The sequence below is a fragment of the Lutzomyia longipalpis genome, chromosome 2, assembly GCF_024334085.1.
Source record: "Lutzomyia longipalpis isolate SR_M1_2022 chromosome 2, ASM2433408v1".
Classification (NCBI taxonomy): domain Eukaryota; kingdom Metazoa; phylum Arthropoda; class Insecta; order Diptera; family Psychodidae; genus Lutzomyia; species Lutzomyia longipalpis.
In genome coordinates, this window is record NC_074708.1 from 13706988 (window position 1) to 13723279 (window position 16292).

General features: G+C 34.7%; 2 protein-coding genes across 11 annotated transcripts in view; one reads left to right on the forward strand and one right to left on the reverse strand.

Annotated features, from left to right (window-relative positions):
* The window catches only part of LOC129790795 (glutaredoxin domain-containing cysteine-rich protein CG31559-like), a 383040-nt gene that overhangs the window by 94829 nt on the left and 271919 nt on the right, over nt 1-16292 (reverse strand). The window lies entirely within an intron of this gene.
* Nucleotides 447-16292, forward strand: part of LOC129790783 (muscle-specific protein 300 kDa) — a 79996-nt gene continuing 64150 nt past the window's right edge. For 5 of the 9 annotated variants that reach the window (XM_055828494.1, XM_055828495.1, XM_055828498.1 and 2 more), the window contains exons 1-4: nt 447-614; nt 3406-4126; nt 15712-15773; nt 15900-16172. In XM_055828494.1, coding sequence (XP_055684469.1) covers nt 3502-4126; nt 15712-15773; nt 15900-16172 — 960 coding nt within the window. In that variant the 5' untranslated portion in view covers nt 447-614; nt 3406-3501. Of the gene's footprint in view, nt 615-3405; nt 4127-8165; nt 9861-15711; nt 15774-15899; nt 16173-16292 lie in introns of those variants that run through there. The other 4 variants (XM_055828496.1, XM_055828503.1, XM_055828502.1 and 1 more) reach the window with 2 other exon arrangements.

Here is a 16292-nt window from a genome sequence, read left to right on the forward strand (position 1 = left end):
AGCTGAAGAAGTGCTAAATTCTAGCTGAAAATAAGAATGTTTTGATCTTCGGAAATATTTTGTGATTATTTGCTAATCTTCGAATTATTCGCCAAAATAGTCAAAATATTCGGTTTGGAATTAAGTTTAAATACAAAAGTATTTAATACTTTAAAATTGAGCTAAAAATGAACAAAAAAATAAGAAATAGAAAGCAAAAATTCATCTAATACAAAAACGTGCCCATATTTTTCGGCATTTTCAGTTAAAAGAAAAAAAAAAGAATTTTGGTAGGGAAATCATCTCTTGTAGGCTTTTTTACACACACTCTATTTTCGACAGCATCCACACACTTTAGAATTTTCGCGATGTGACCCGATGCCAACGCAAATGTGTCGGTCACCGTCGCGACGGCGCGAGCATGATTCAATGCTCGACGTACCATTTTCACGATCCACAACGAGATCAGTTTAGTACAGGGGATTGGAAAAGCGAGTTTGGTGCAGTGCCTCAAAGATCGTTCCTTGAAGAAATTTTCTTTTTTTTACGATTTTTCTTTTTGTTCCTTAAATCGATTAGAGAAAAATCCAACATTTTGGGATAAGTGCGCGTGAAAGGGGAATTATTGCGAAAAGGTGCCTATTTCTTTAAATTTATTTATACCAAAAGTTCTTTCAAGTTCTTGCGTAATTTTATTTTTCTATTGGTTCTTGTGCGATATAAAAAGAAAATTTTTAGAAGAGATCAACGAGCGGATGAAAATTAAAATTCTCCGCCGTATAAAATATATTTTTTGAGAACTTTAATCCGGCAATGTAAAAAAGAAAAATCTATAAATTTGATGAGTTTGAGAGTGGCGTTACGTAATTTAAAAAGAAAAAATGATGATTTGAGAGAAAAAAAAAGTTTTAAAAATAATTTGATGTTGAAGTAATTTCTATTTAAAATGATGAGTGACGTGTTTGTGTGTGATTCGGTGCTAATTAAAAAGTGAATTTTCCGTCGTCGGGAATGATGATCATTTTGAGCCGCCCCTTTGCTTGATTTTTCCCTCCTCGTTGGGAGTGCAGAAAATTTTTGGCCAAAAATACGCATCACACGCTGCGGAGACACAGAGTGCGGAGCTTGATGATGAAGAAGAAAATGGAATGGGCGACGTGTGCGGGGATCACCGTCGCAGGCACAGAGTTGTGTCTCCCGAAGGCGAGAATATCCAAAGCACTGGGACACGGTTTTGTGATCTCCAGATATGTGGACACTCCGGCGTTTGGAGATATTAATAGAAAATTCGCGGGACATGGTGGAAACAAGGCGCTTTTGGCTCTCTCTCTGCCCCTTGTCGTTCAATTGTAATGACTTTAATTAATTGCTCACAAATAGTGTGTCCCCGTCTAATGATCCACCTATTCTCGGCAGAGACGTACACGGAAAAACACAATGCATCAGCTCACCCAGTCAGGAGGATATAATTCCTTTTAGCTAAATATACTAAAATCTACCGCAAGCCGCGGAGAAAGTGTCATGACCTTTCGCTCATTTTACAATGTTGTATTCAAGCATTTCTCTCACACACTAAATACTGGGGATGTGGAATTAAAATTTTTATTCTTTTCTCTTTTTTTTCTGTATTTCTTCAAGTTTATATATTTTGCAAAACCACATTCGCTCGAGGAGAAGCCATGGTGCGCGATATGCGGGGTGAGGGGGATTATTGAAAAAGATATTTTTGGAGATCAGAGAAAAATCGCGCGCGCTCTACTTGAAGCGCTTGTCTAATTTTTCCTTCAATTTCTCTTGCGAATTTTTCTGAAAAAGCGATGACACGATCGACTTGGGCTATTTCTCTTCTTCAATGTCTTCCCATTTGGATGAGCGAGCGCGTGAATAAATACAATTCTCCCAATTTTCTGTGCTACTTTTTGTCCCCACGATCGTGATTGTTGTTTTATTTAAAAAATCATTTTTCATCACATCGATCTTGAAAATAAAAAGCGGAAAGCAAATCTTCTCTTCAGTTCATTTCTTACAGGAAATGTTTAGAATATAACTTTGAGGAGGAGGAAGACTGCAATAATTTAGAAAGTAACCTACAGGGGTGTTCTGTGAAATAGCAGATTTTTGCTATTTATTAAGTTAATTTGGAAAAAAATATTTTCGGGGAGAAAAATCTTTGAAGAAAATTTAAAAAGATTCTTTTCAAAGCTCTTATATTTCAAATTATTTAAAGTGAAATAAAGACTTTGTTGAGGATTTTATTCATGTCATTTGCTTAGGGTTTTTAATTCTGTGGATATTTAGCAGGACCTAGAGAGGATAAAATTTCTTTTGCTGATTTTAAAATTTGTAAGAAATGCTTGTTCTTTTTAATTTTAACTTATCTTTAGTTTAGATTCTTTATTCGAAAAAGTACATCTTCCGTTTTTTTAAAGGTAGTTTATTTACTTTGATCCGTAATGCAATTTTATTCTAAGATTCAGAAGAATCTTCTGGAAGAGGCAGATCCTGGAAAAAAAAGATCAAAAGAAAACGTCCAAGAAAAATTAGAGAAACTTCGCATTTTTTTTCAGTGCGATCAGCTTGCAAATCATTGCCAAAATTCAGATCTTTTCCTTATTTTATTTTTATTTGAAGTGGAAAATTAAGTTTTTTTTTTTAATTTTTGGTCCTCTACAACATTTTTTCTCTTTTATCAGGTATACTAGTAAAAATTTATAATTTTACAAATTAATAGCCTTAAACGATCATTAGTCTGAAAGGAAAATAAAATAATTTTTATACTCATGAAATTAAGGAAGTTTTACACATCTAACGGGGTGAAATTAATTAATCAAATATCTGTGAAAAAAAAGCTAATAAATTGAATTTCCAACTGCTATTTCATTGAACACAACTGTAGATCAACATACAAATGACATCATCGATGAAATTGGCTTTTATCTCACAACCGCCAAGTGAATTTGTCAATATTTACTAACCGAGAGAAAGAGAGAGCTCTTATCTAACTACATAGCGCCGCTAGAATATCTATTAGGCTCCACTTCCGCCAAAAGTTAAATATCTCTGGAAATAATCTTGTTTATTTCACAGAGAAGAACGTAAAAGTTCTATTAGAAGAATTGATGCTTCTCTTTAGCTGACAATCTTGGTCATAAATCATTTTACAATATATACGAAAAGTACATGAAAATAGCCAATTAAGAGGGAGAGACAACCCAGTGTGATGTTTAATATGAAGAAAATCACGTAAATGCTAAATATATCGCACACACAAGATATCGGAAGAGCCTTTAAAATTCCACCAAGCTCAATCACACGCGAATTGCAACAGCAGATCACTGGCCAAATGATCGATTTTCTCCCGACTATAAATAATTATTGTGCCACTGTGATGGATTCTGTGTTATTTCTCGATCTGTGATCTTGTAGGTGATTCCTCTTATTTGGGGGGAAGAATGCTGATCATTTGGCCCTAAAGGGGAGGATTTTTTCTCAACAAAACAACGAATAAGCCACGTGGAAGAGATGTCTGATCATCCAAATCAGCAGCCACACCAGCATCATCAGTATCAATATCAGCAACAGCAGCAGCAGTATCAGCAACAGCAGCAGCAACGACGAAGCTGGAGTCGTGGCTCTCCATCACCAATACACTACCGTCCCCCGTCGCCATGGGCCCCATCGCCGCCCATTCTGGCATCACCGGGTGGACTTCGTTTTACTGGACGTGGATCCCCGGCATCCCCGATGTTCGGTTCGCACGAACAGCGTGGATCGCGTGGGCCGCATTTGCAGCATCCACGTCCACGTCGTCCAGAACATGAACCATCCCCAGCACGTCCACCCTCAGTGCCGCCAATGTATCAGCAGCAGCTGGAGAGACAATCACCTGCCACGGTGATGTACCAGCGCCCTGCACTGCGCCAAGCTTCGCCAGCGCATGGATTCATGACGCCACCAATCTATCGCGAATACGAATATGCTGCGGAAGCACCGCCAGTGGGGAATCTACCGACACCCCAGGCCTACATTATTTACGACGATGAAGAGGACACAGGTCCCACAACGGCTGAAATTATTGCAAATCAGTCGCAGGACTACGTTGATGAGAAATTAGCTCAGTACCAGACTACAATTCTTCAGTTACAAGGTAAGGCATTTTTTTCTAATTCTTTTGGTTCTTTTTTATTGGTAAAGCTTCCAATGACCGTGTAGGGGGAATTTATAATTTTTCAGAGCAGGAAAATCAAACATAAAGTTAAAATTAAAAGAATCTTTAGCTGCAATGCTAAAATTCATATAATTTCTGACCTCAATGTATCGCTTTCTTGCCATATAAGACAGACCTCTAAAAGTTAGCATTTTAATAAGATAACTTACGAGTAAACCAAATGATCTTTTAATGATCAGTTATTTAAATATGAATAGAGTTATGTACATATTCAGCGTAAAACGTTCAACCTTCGAGATGATAATTACAATTTAAACCTAAACTATCGGTTAAAATTTATCTTTCATGAATGAAGGATTTTGAGATGAGAAGAAAAAGTGTTAATGCATTTCTGCTTGTTTATTTGACAACTTTGCAGTTTTGTCTTAAAATTAATTCACCAGCTTTATTTATTATTATTGCAGTGGGATGCAATGGTGCGTGTTTTGACACCTTCATTTTGCTTTGAAACTCCGTTGAGAAAATGCAAACTAAAAGTTTGGGGGAGGGGGGAGAGTATGGAAAATTGGCAAATTGTCAAAATGATCAAAATAGTGCAATATTCATTTAAAATCAAATTGAATTGGAGTTTAAGTACCCTAATTCCATTCTAAAATAACTTAATTGCGTTAAATTGTAAATTTTGTATAATAACTCACCACCCAGCCAGATCTTCTTCATAGAAAATTTAAAGGAACATATAAATGCCTTGAAATAGTTTAGAGGTTCTTTTAGTGCCACTTGTGATTGGCAGAAAAAATAAACCCAGTAATGACTCGTTCAACACTCATAAATTCTACTTGTCGCCGTTTTTTTTTTGCCACTTATGTAAGAGACTTTAAAAGACTTTTTATCGTACATAAATTGACCGTATGATCGTTTACAGCTATTTAACAAAATGGGCTTTTAATGTGAATTAATATGTGGGCGCGATCACTTAAAGATCACCTACCAAAAATTTGTCAGCTTTGTCTTTCCTTCGCTGAGAGTTAATTTGATCAATTTAGCAGTGAAATAAATAAATAAATTCATAAATAGCATAATTTGCAATTTACCCACATTGAGGTGAGCGCGTTGGAAAGGTATGATCTTGACTGATCTTGACCATGATTTTATTATATTATGAAAATCTCTCACATGAGTTGATGTATTTAATGCAGAAATTTGCGGAGGTGTCGTGAGACAATTTTAATCAGGAAAAATCTCCCCAAGTGGGTTTCAGCACGTGAATAAAAATAAACATTCAACAAATCAGTTAATCAGGTCGTTAGCTACATAGCCAATCCTCTCTGCAATCTTAATCGCAACCAATTAATTATAACTCAAACTTGTCTCAAAAATATGTACGTACACTCAGGCGTTAGATTTATATTCATTCGGTGTGTGTTCTATGACATCACCCTTCAGTGTACAATATGTCATGCTTCTTGTTATTCTTTCACTCTCCTTTTAGCTGTCTTTGTATGTCAACTAAATTATATAATGTTAACTATTCTCAAGGTCCTCTTGGCAATTTTCGCATCTCCCCGCAGCACATAAGAATGCCTCTTTTTTGCTACATAGACGTATACATAACACTCTGAAATCGAACACAAAACTTTTGCTAATTCGTCAATTTGCGAATTTTTTTCTTGTCTCTGGAGTTTTTGTAAGATGTTAAAAATCATTTAGGGGTAATTTGCAGTGGAATTTAACTTATACTTCCTTGAACGAATGAATGGAATTGTTTTATTTTTTTATTCTTCTTGAAGGAAATAGTATGAGGTGCTAACAAACTCTTAAAATCAAGGATAGGAAATATTCTAATTCTTTCAGAATTTTGAAGAGTGCAGAAAATATAAATTTTTTTGACTAAGTCTCCCCATATTCTCCTATAGTAATAATTGAAATTATTTTTAACAAAACGATGCAATATGATATCATTTTTTGCTCTAACTCTAATAGCGCATGATTGACATCTGTATAACGCCAAGAAGTGACTTCACTTCTATTCTGATAAATTCTATAGAATTAATTACTCGATTGTTCTTAATTTATTTTATAACCTTCTTTATTCCTCGTCGTACAGAATAGAACAATCTTTGAGCTACATTTTATTGATTTTCTTTTACATATTGTGTTTATATTTGGAATTTCTTTGCTCAGGCGGTTACGTTATTGATAATCTTACTTTTGCTTTCGTTTTATGGACTAAGAAGGCAAAAAAGTATTGAAAAAGTAAAAGATCTTACACAAGATCTGTTTGATTTTTTTTGGAAGATAATTTACGCTTTAATTTAACTGAAAAGTTCTAAACAGAATCATAAAATTGATAAAAAACAGATTTACTTTTATTTAAAAAATAAATAGATTTCCAAGGAGTTTTTTCTAAAGTTTTTATTTTTCTTTAATTCATGAAATTTGTTGACTTCTTTATTTTATTATATAATTCAAAGGACTTTATGCACAATTATACAGAAAAAAAACCTTGAAATAAAAAAAAGTTTTACGAGTTTTTAAGGCTTTTCACAAAATTTCTACGCGTTGGCTGTGATTCGGTGCGCGAGAAAGCCTTCCTCAAAATTTACCCATCCTCATTTTTCAGTCAATTTCACATATCAATTGCAAAGAAAGAATCACAGCCCGTAAGTTTTTTGTTAAAGTAATTATTAAAAAAATAAGAAAATTGAGATATTTTGTTGTTGTTGTAAGTTCTGAAAAATTTAAAGGAAAATATTCCTACGAATTATGTAATTCAAAGGAATTTATAGGCACTGATATATGGAAAAAAGTCATCATTCCAGGTTGTAGATCTTGTAGAGGATCAAAAGAAGAAAAGGTTGTAAAGATTTCTTTAAAAAATACGTCTTGATTTTTTTGTCAGCAGCTGATCTCAGGTGGATAAAGAGAATTGTTTCTTTAACAAGTTCTTATTCTTTTTTCATCATCTAAAAGATTAATGTTGTCCCAATTGTTTCTCGATTGAGGATCTTTTCCATATATCACAGACAACTCCTTTTTCCCAGTAAATTCAGAGGAATTTTACACTGAAGCTCCGCAAGTTAAAAATCTCCATTCTTCTTTCTCACAAAGCTTTCATTTTAAAGATTTCCCAACCGCATAGTTTTTTTTGTCTAATCAGTAAAGAATTTAAATAAAAAAAGAAGATGACATCAATTCTTTTAATCGAAAATTTCCAAATGAGAATTTTATTATAGGAGGGGGACGGTATTGTTTCCCAATTATTCATTCATTGTAATATGATAATCACGTGAATTATGCTGTTAAATGCAAATAAATTCATGCATCGGTGAATGTTGTAAAGTAACACGTTTAATTGAATAATATACCAGGCTGGCGTCAGACTCTTATTTACCTTTTAGCTGCTTCCCCCTCCCACACTGTAATAAAGTCATTAGGTGAATTTTAGTTTAAGTCTGTGCAGTCTGTGCATATATTAATCTCAGTTTTTGAGCGTTTGTTTGAATTCTAAATGAAAAGAATCGTATAATTGCAATGTAAACGTGCTGCACGATGTTGCATTTTCTCAAACGATTAGCGTGTTGCTCTCTATTGACTTGTGGGTGGCGCATTGAAGGGGGTTAATTTACTTTGTAATGCTCATTGGGCTAAGGTTGAATTTTATTTCACTTTCGCTATCATTTTTCCACAAACACTCTGGGGCCACCGAAACACGAATGACTTTTTATATTTTATTGCGTTATTGTATGAGACTCTGAGGTGTGTATGATGTCATGTGGCCGTAACCACCGCATATACTATGCGTATTATGTATGTACATAGGTAGCACTGTGGCCCAGTGAGCACATTTTGAGAGTTTCTCAATGTACGCGTGATTGTGCGTTTAGTATCAAAGAACGTTTGGTTGTGGGGAGAGCGCGTGAGTGAGAGAGAGACTCTATATGAGCGGGGAATTGTTGAGTGAGAGTGAATTAGAATTTTTTATTTTATGTAGTATTTATGTACAATGTGTGAAGGGGAATCTCGCGCGAGATATTGCGCAGTCAATGCAAATACAACTGAGCATACTCCGCGTGAAGTGGGATTCTCTCAACCAGTGCCAATTCACATCGTGCTATGAAAAGCCACTCACGTTTGTTTTGACACACATTTTTCTCCAATTTGTACTCATCTCACCTGTATTGAGTGATAATAAAAACAAGAAATATATTAGAGTGGGTGGACACTATCAAAAGCGATTAAATCGAGTACATTTTCCATTGCAAAACTCTTTTGTGAAGAAGTTTTTTTTTGGAGAAGTTTTTCCAGCCGATTTCGAAACATAAAATTTGGCTGAAGAGACAAAGAGAGCATAAAAAAAGGCCCTCGCGGAGTATTTGTGTATTGTTATATATATTTCGTGCTGTGTAGTTGTTTAGTATATAATTCCAAGTCGTTGTTGCAATTTTGTGGGTCTGATCTCAAAAAGTGGCCCAGCTTGAGTGAATTTTTTTTTATTTGGAAGCTCTCAACAACCACATGTTTCTGTTGTGGTATTGTTGTGCTGGAGCCACGAGTTTATGTTGTGTATAGTATAGGATATACATAAAATGTGGTAAAAGTGGGGAAGGTGCATGTGATTGAGGGGCTAAACGCGAAATGGAGAGAAATACTCCAGCAAAAGTGGAATCTCTCGGCGATCTGTCGTCTCTTCAGTATCGAACCGGCTTTCGTGGGAAATTGTTGGAGGTGTCCGGCTACGCTACATAAGCTTTTCCATCTCCTCTAGTAATTTTCTGGTGGTGGAAAATATTCTATTGAACCACCCACGAGTTTTTTCACACACAAGGGAGACTTTTTTTTTTAAAGAAAAGCTCCCTCAAGAAAAGTGGGTGTTATCAGCAGTTGGGAAAATTCGCATTTTCTCCTGTCTGTGAACTTTGTGATTGAAGATAAGTCCAAAAGTGGAAAATTTTGGGCGTGGGTGAAGGAAAGAAAAAAAAATGTTCTCATCTGAGAGATGAATAAAATTCTTCCTTAAAAATAATATTGATTGTGAATAACCGAGTGCCTTTTTCGGAGTGGGGGTGTGTTTGAAGAAAGTGGAATTGTTTTATACTTGAATGCATTCAAGCAGTAAATGTGGAGTCTGAGGGGGATTTGTGAAAGAGCAAATGAACGATGGATCACAGTGGACAATATGACGATAGAGAGAGTCCCGGCCCCAGTGGAAGACAACGACGACGGGGGCATGGGGATGAAATTGACGGGACGGTGGGGCAGGTGCGTCGGCTTGTGGAGCGCTACGAAGAGGAACCCTCCGTGGAGGACACGGAAACATTTGAGCGAACATACGAGGAGGGTGAACTTGGTGGGCAGACGCGTGTCTTCCACATGGAGAAGGTCACATTCCGAAAATCAGTGCGACAGATTGAATTTGTGAGAGAAGATTCGGGCTTTAGTTTCCCATCGGAGACACCATTCCAGCGTACACCCGAATCACCGCCATCGACATCCTGGAGCCGGGAGGATTCGGCATTTAAATCCCAAACATTCAGCAGCACTCCTTCCAATATTTCCCCATCACTTGCCTCCCCCGTATCTCATCATGCCGATGATGGTGGGGCATGGCGCCTCCGTACAGGACATCATCCATTCCATGCCACGAGTGCATCGAAAGTCGGAATCGTTAGAAGTATTTCCCAGTATGATTCCCACATTAAACAAATTCGAGGTGAGAACCACAAAATTCACCAAAAATTCCTTTCCATATGTTTGCAACATAATATAGGAAAAAGGATCTTAAGACGCACTACTCACCCACTTTGGGGGGAGCAAAATCACCCACGAAGGTCATTTCTGTCGCATGTTTGAGATTAAAAAATAATATATATGAGAGAGGAATGAGAAGGAACATTTGCTGGAATATTTGTGGGTTTTTGGTGTGTTTAGCAGGTGAATGAGGTCATCGCTAGATATTTTATTGGGCATCTCGTGAATTTTTATCATTTTTAGAACAAACGAATGGGAGTCAATGCAAATAAATAGCTCAGGTTCACGCCAACCGGTTCCCCCATCTTCTTACCATATTTATTATATAATTTTACTTACCTACCGCGAATCACTTCGTTAAGAGAGGAGAAGTTAATACGAAATTAAATAAATGCGACGTCGTCATCGTCCAAAGTTAATGGGAGAAGAAGCAGCGCGGGCGCCGAATGTTCACACACTTTTGCGAGTGAGTGTGATGTCAGTCCTGCAGCGGGAGGGTCAATCATATTTGCATTTTATGAACTTGCGTGGTTCGGCGTATTTATGAATTGAATATAGAATGATGCTTTTAGAGTGATTCTAAAAGCGTGGGAGAATTTTTTTCCATTGAGTTTCTCTCTTCTATGTCCTTTTGTGTCAGAATGTTTGATGAAATATTGCTCTGTGAATTTTTTTTCGTTGTTTCTCAAATAAAATTCTTACAAAATAATCTTTATAAGAAACTAGAATTGTTTTATTTGTGATTCTTTCGAAGTAAATAAAGAATAGCACAGCTTCTGTGTCCACTCTAAACTCAGGGTCATTTTATTTATTTAAGTAGTTCAAGAAAGGAATTTATGCGTTTTTGTATGGAGGGAAAATCCTTAAAAAAAAAAAAAGAATAAGAAATTGCCAGAGACTTTCAATTTTTACTGCGTTCAGCTTGAAAAATACGACAAAGATTTACCAAATAATGTACACAATGACGTCAGCATTGTTCTTTTTTCTATTTTTAAATATTAATACATAAAAGAGCATAAAATTATCTAGTTAAATTCGTCATCGAAGCTTTTACATGAATGCTTCAAGAATTGAAAAAGACAAGGAAGATAAGTTGTGACGTCATTGTTTGAATTTTTGATAAATCTTTTTTAGGTCTTAGAAGCTGATATTAGTGGAAAATGGGAAATATCTTTGTCAAATCTTTTTTTTTTTCTACAAAACTACGATTTTCATAATTATTATCTCGAACGAATGGTTTTCTCATACAAGATCAAGTAAACTCCTTTTGTCTTTGAATCATGTAATTTCCTTCCATAAAAGGAAAGTTTTCTTCGTATTATCTCCGCGATTTTTTTTAGCACATGCCTAGAAATTTTTAGAGCCGTCCATTCTCTTTAAAGATAAACTTATTTAATAAAAAAACTGAAGATTTAAAAAAAATTTCCTGAAAAATTATCATTTTTATGGCATTGTGTCTTGGATGCTATAAAAAATCCCAGAAGAAATTGCAAAATCATTTAAGACAAAAGAGAAAGGAAGATAATTTTTTTTCCAATGATTTGAGGCAATAAAAATGAATAAAACAGCTCCGCCCTCACCTATAAAGCAACAATACCAATGTATTATTTATTTTATTAGATTTTTGCATATTTTTGTCTTTGCAATTTCATGCAACATGTCTGTTTTCATAAAATGTCATTGCTTTTTATAAAATGGAATTTTGCTGAAACAAGTAGATGAATTTAGTGTTGTGTGCCTGCATGCTTTGCAAATAGTTGGGATTTTATTGAATTTGCATGAATTTATTTATGAGTGACATATTGTAATTTCTCTTTAAATATAAAACATAGCACATGCACATACATACATATATGGTTGATTAACCCTTTCGCGGTAAACTATTCTTTCGTTGTTTGTGTATTAATTTCCACACAAAAAGTATTAACAAGCAGTAAATGGGATGGGGCGAATACAAAAGTGCGAAAAAGCATTATGCGAGTGGCGTGTGTTTATTTGTATAGTGTTTTGGGAGACTTTATGAATTGAGACTCGCCACTCCCGGTTGCGTAATCTTCTGAATATTAATTAGGTAGAAATGTAAACTATTATCTGGCGTGAGTTAATAGATAGATTAGCTATTCCGGGACAGTAAAAGTAGTGTTGCCTAAATTCATTCGACCTTGAACTACAAAAAAAAAGATTTTTTTTGCCCCACGGGGATGACTTGTGTGCGTCTCCTAATGGGGTCAAGAGGTTCAAGTTGTGAGAAGCCAGGCAGGTTAGTTGAGTATGAATTTTATAATGCACTCAAGGATTCAATTTCAATAAATTGACTTCATAGCTCATATTACGACTTTATAAAACATTTTTCATATCCCATTGCAAGTGACTTTCAAAGTCTAGAGAGAATGATGGAGCTTTCAGAGGAAAATCAATATGAGACACTGCCGGTCACTGTGCGGTACTAAACATCGTCACAATACATAAAAAAAAAACTATATTGATGTTCCATTTTCTCTCTCAGCTGTTTTCTCTTTTATTTTCTTACGCGCTTATCGGGAGTTTATTTATTTTCATGTCGACTCTGTGTGTCAGGTATTAGTGGCAAAAGTTTCGAGAACCTTTAAGTACTTGAGGGAATGTAATATCATAAATACGAAACTATTGTTGAAAGTTTCAGTAGATGCAATTGCTATTTACTTCTTTATTTCTTTTTTTAGCACATTGTATACAATATCTACAAATTTATATTCAAAAAGACTGAAAGTTTTTCTTTACAGTAGAGACTCTACAGGAGAACTTTTTCACTCTACGAACCATTCTAAATATAATAGATTAAGAGTTTTATTAGATTCGATTTTGTGGATAAACTAATTATTTTTTTTACAATTTATTAGTTGTAAAAATTCAATATTTTTTAATGATTTATGAGAGATCTATTACAAATATTTCTCTCATTCAAAACACATTACGTGCCATAAAAATCAGGTATTTTTGTTATAAAATAATTGAAATAAAAACAACAATAGAAAAAGGTCTCAACTCCTAACATAACAAGACTATATGCGGATTTTCCTTCAAAATCCTTTTAAGAATATCAAAAAGTAATGATTTTATGGTAGGTGTCTAGACTACCATAAAAGTTTCTCAGCCAAAATTTAAAGTCTTTTAGAATTATTTTAATATAAAAAAAATATATATGAGGAACATGTTTTACAATATACCTGAAGACTTATAAATAAATAGTTACTGATGTAATTTTAAATTTTATGGTATGTGTCTTGCCTAACAAAAAAAAAACCTTAAATAGTTTTTTTTGTAAAACAAAAGCAAGAACTCTTTCAATTTGCAGTAAAATGAATCAACAAAGTGTCGCACATTGTATACATTTCACAAATATTTGCAGTATAACAATATTATGGTTACGTGCGATTAATTTCGTGCCTACCAAATAATTTATGATTGTTATGTAATTATATTATTTTTCTTTACATATTCCACCGATTCGAGCAAATAATTTATTTCCTCTTTTGCATAAATACAGAATTATCTTCTTCATTAATTTTATGAGTTTGCAGCGTGAGTCTTTTTTTTTTCTCATCACACACTGTTGCAAACAAGTTTGGCTGTTTCAGCATAATCTCATTCGAACCAAAATTTAGTCGGTTAGAGAGAAAGAAATCGCGGCGAGTTTCAAGGAAAAATTTTCAGAGTTTTTGCACATCTCCCTTCATTTTATGGTCACAGCCTTGATTTTTTTCCCACAAAATCTAATTTTATTATACGACGAAAACCAGAAAAATTGGTGCAAAATGTTAAATTTGCAGCATTTTCAAATACATAATAATGTTTATGTGTTAGATGTTGAAAAGGTGCAAAGGGTTCTCGATTGGCTTGTCGATAAATGAACGCCTGAGTCTTCATTTGAGATTTATATGCTTCCACGAAACCTTTTTGATATAGAAGGGAATTTCCTTATGGTGTGTGTAGTAATTTAGAGAGAAGGAGAGTAACGACCAAACAATAAATACCCCAATACCTTTGCCTAAAACAGACATGATGCCAACGATGGGAGCCTAGTCGTCGGCAAACTATTTCTATATATTTTTTAAATGATACAAAATTAAATATAGAAAAAATGCCTAATTTTTGCACCATTTGACATTTTCTTTCTCTGGTTTTTTTTGTCTAAAAGCAGATTTCTTTGTGCTAAGACATTGTAGATGTTTATTCTTTGCAACACCTTGCCGAAAATTAAACATCCATTTGTATTAAAATCACGTTTGCGAGATTTTTGTTAAAACAAGTCTCTCTTTTTTTTTCAAATGACTTTATTAGGAAAATTTGCCATGGAGTTATTAGTTTTTTATTTGTCGTGTTTTGGTATTAGTTTTTATATAGCATTAGTTTTTATTTGACATAGAAATTCATAAAATCGTGTAACAGAACTATTTTTGGAGATTTTATTCCCGAAAAGCATTCAAATAAGGGCATGGAATATTTAGATACTATACATATTTAAAAAGCTTCAAAAACTATTCGTTCTTGTTAATATTATAACCTTTTCTGATTTTTTTTTGGAATTCTTAGATGTAATAAGGAAAATCAACTCTCGTAAATATTATCCTGAAATTCACTAAAATATTCAACAATTACCTTTTTCATTTATTCAATTATCTGGTGAAATAGTTAATGTTGTGGCTTACTAAATAAAGTATCATCGGTTCGAATCTACAATTGGCTAGTTCTTTTCTTAATTTAATACTTTTTTTTTATCCAATTCATTCATCGTAAATATTCGATAAATAGAATTTTAGAATATTTTCTTCATTGAGAAAGATTAGAAAAATAAATGAAAGACTTTCGAGAAATGAATCCGCCAATGGAAATTTGCGCGACTCCCATTTCTGTTGCATTAGAGGTGTTGTCCTGACAAGAGGAAGCAGTTGAAGTTCTCCTGTTGCCAGTGACGGTATTCAAATGAGGAAGTGATTTTACTAAAGCAATTTTTCCTTCCCATTCGATCTAACAAAAATGTTATGGTTCCGCATTTATTGAGTTGAATACGATTGGCGGCAAAGGGAGCAATGAGTGACGGTGAGGGTGGAAATACTTACATAAGTTTTCTCATTCCTCCATCATACGCTCTAGACCAAAGAATATTTTTATTTATGCAGAATATGCTCCAAATTCTCGATAAAGTGCGTGCCGCGGGTGTGTCACAAAAAGGGGTTCATCGGGAAGAAGTTTCTGTTTTTTTTTCCAATAAACCATCCCTTGGTATCACTGTGACAATTTATCCTTTTATTGAATAAACAGAGGCGACGGTATACGTTGGTGGAGTATTCGTGGAGACAAAGTGTTAGATCCTTTATACAATTTACCCCAGTCACTATCTGATTGTCGGTACGGATTGTTGGTGCAATTATGGGAGCGGGAAAGGCGGTTGTTCTAAATTTTGTGAAATTTTCCCTCCTAACTCGGGTTGTGTAATCAATTTTGCACTCATTGTCGGTTTCTCTGTGCAATTTTAACGCCGGGAATTATATACAATCTCACTGCGACTAATTAAATTGCTATATATGTGCTGTACTGTACATCTTGCTAATGAACTACACACGGTCAAGGAAGCTTTACTTATCGCAGCAAAATGGGTGAAAAATGTACACAGACAAAATGCTGAAAAATGCAAAAATTTATTTTTATCTCACCTGGTTTTTATCTGTTGAGAAAATTCTCAAACTGCGGTGTCTGATATCTCTGTGAAAAGAATGCGATAAAACAAAACATTTTACGATGTTATATTTTCTTCTTCTCTCTCTTCTTTGCAGACGAACAAGAACGAGTACAGAAAAAGACATTCGTAAATTGGATTAATTCATACTTATCTAAGGTAAAAAGACTTTATTGGCTTTTATGGTTTTATGTCGTTTATTTTCGTTGTTATGACAAAATTGTTAATGATTTTTTTTGTGTGTGTTGTTCCTTCATACCTTCGGTGCACCGTGACGACAAATAGCGAGTTCCACCGCTTCGTGTAGATGATTTAATTCATGATCTTAAGGATGGGACAAAACTCCTGGCTCTGCTGGAAGTTCTCTCGGGTGAGAGGTTACCAGTGGAGAAGGGACGTGTCTTGCGTAGACCACACTTTTTGAGTAATGCCAATACGGCCCTGCAGTTCTTGGCCAGCAAACGCATTAAGCTCGTCAATATTAATCCATCGGATTTGGTGGATGGGAGACCACCGGTTGTTCTTGGATTAATTTGGACGATCATCCTGTATTTCCAGGTGAGAAGTTTCTCTTTTTATTCTTCTTGTTTTTTTTTGGTAAAAAATATTTTAAAGTAATTTCCAGTAAATTAGCAAATTGTGCTGCTGATATAAAAGCTTCAAGTTTATTTCGTTAGC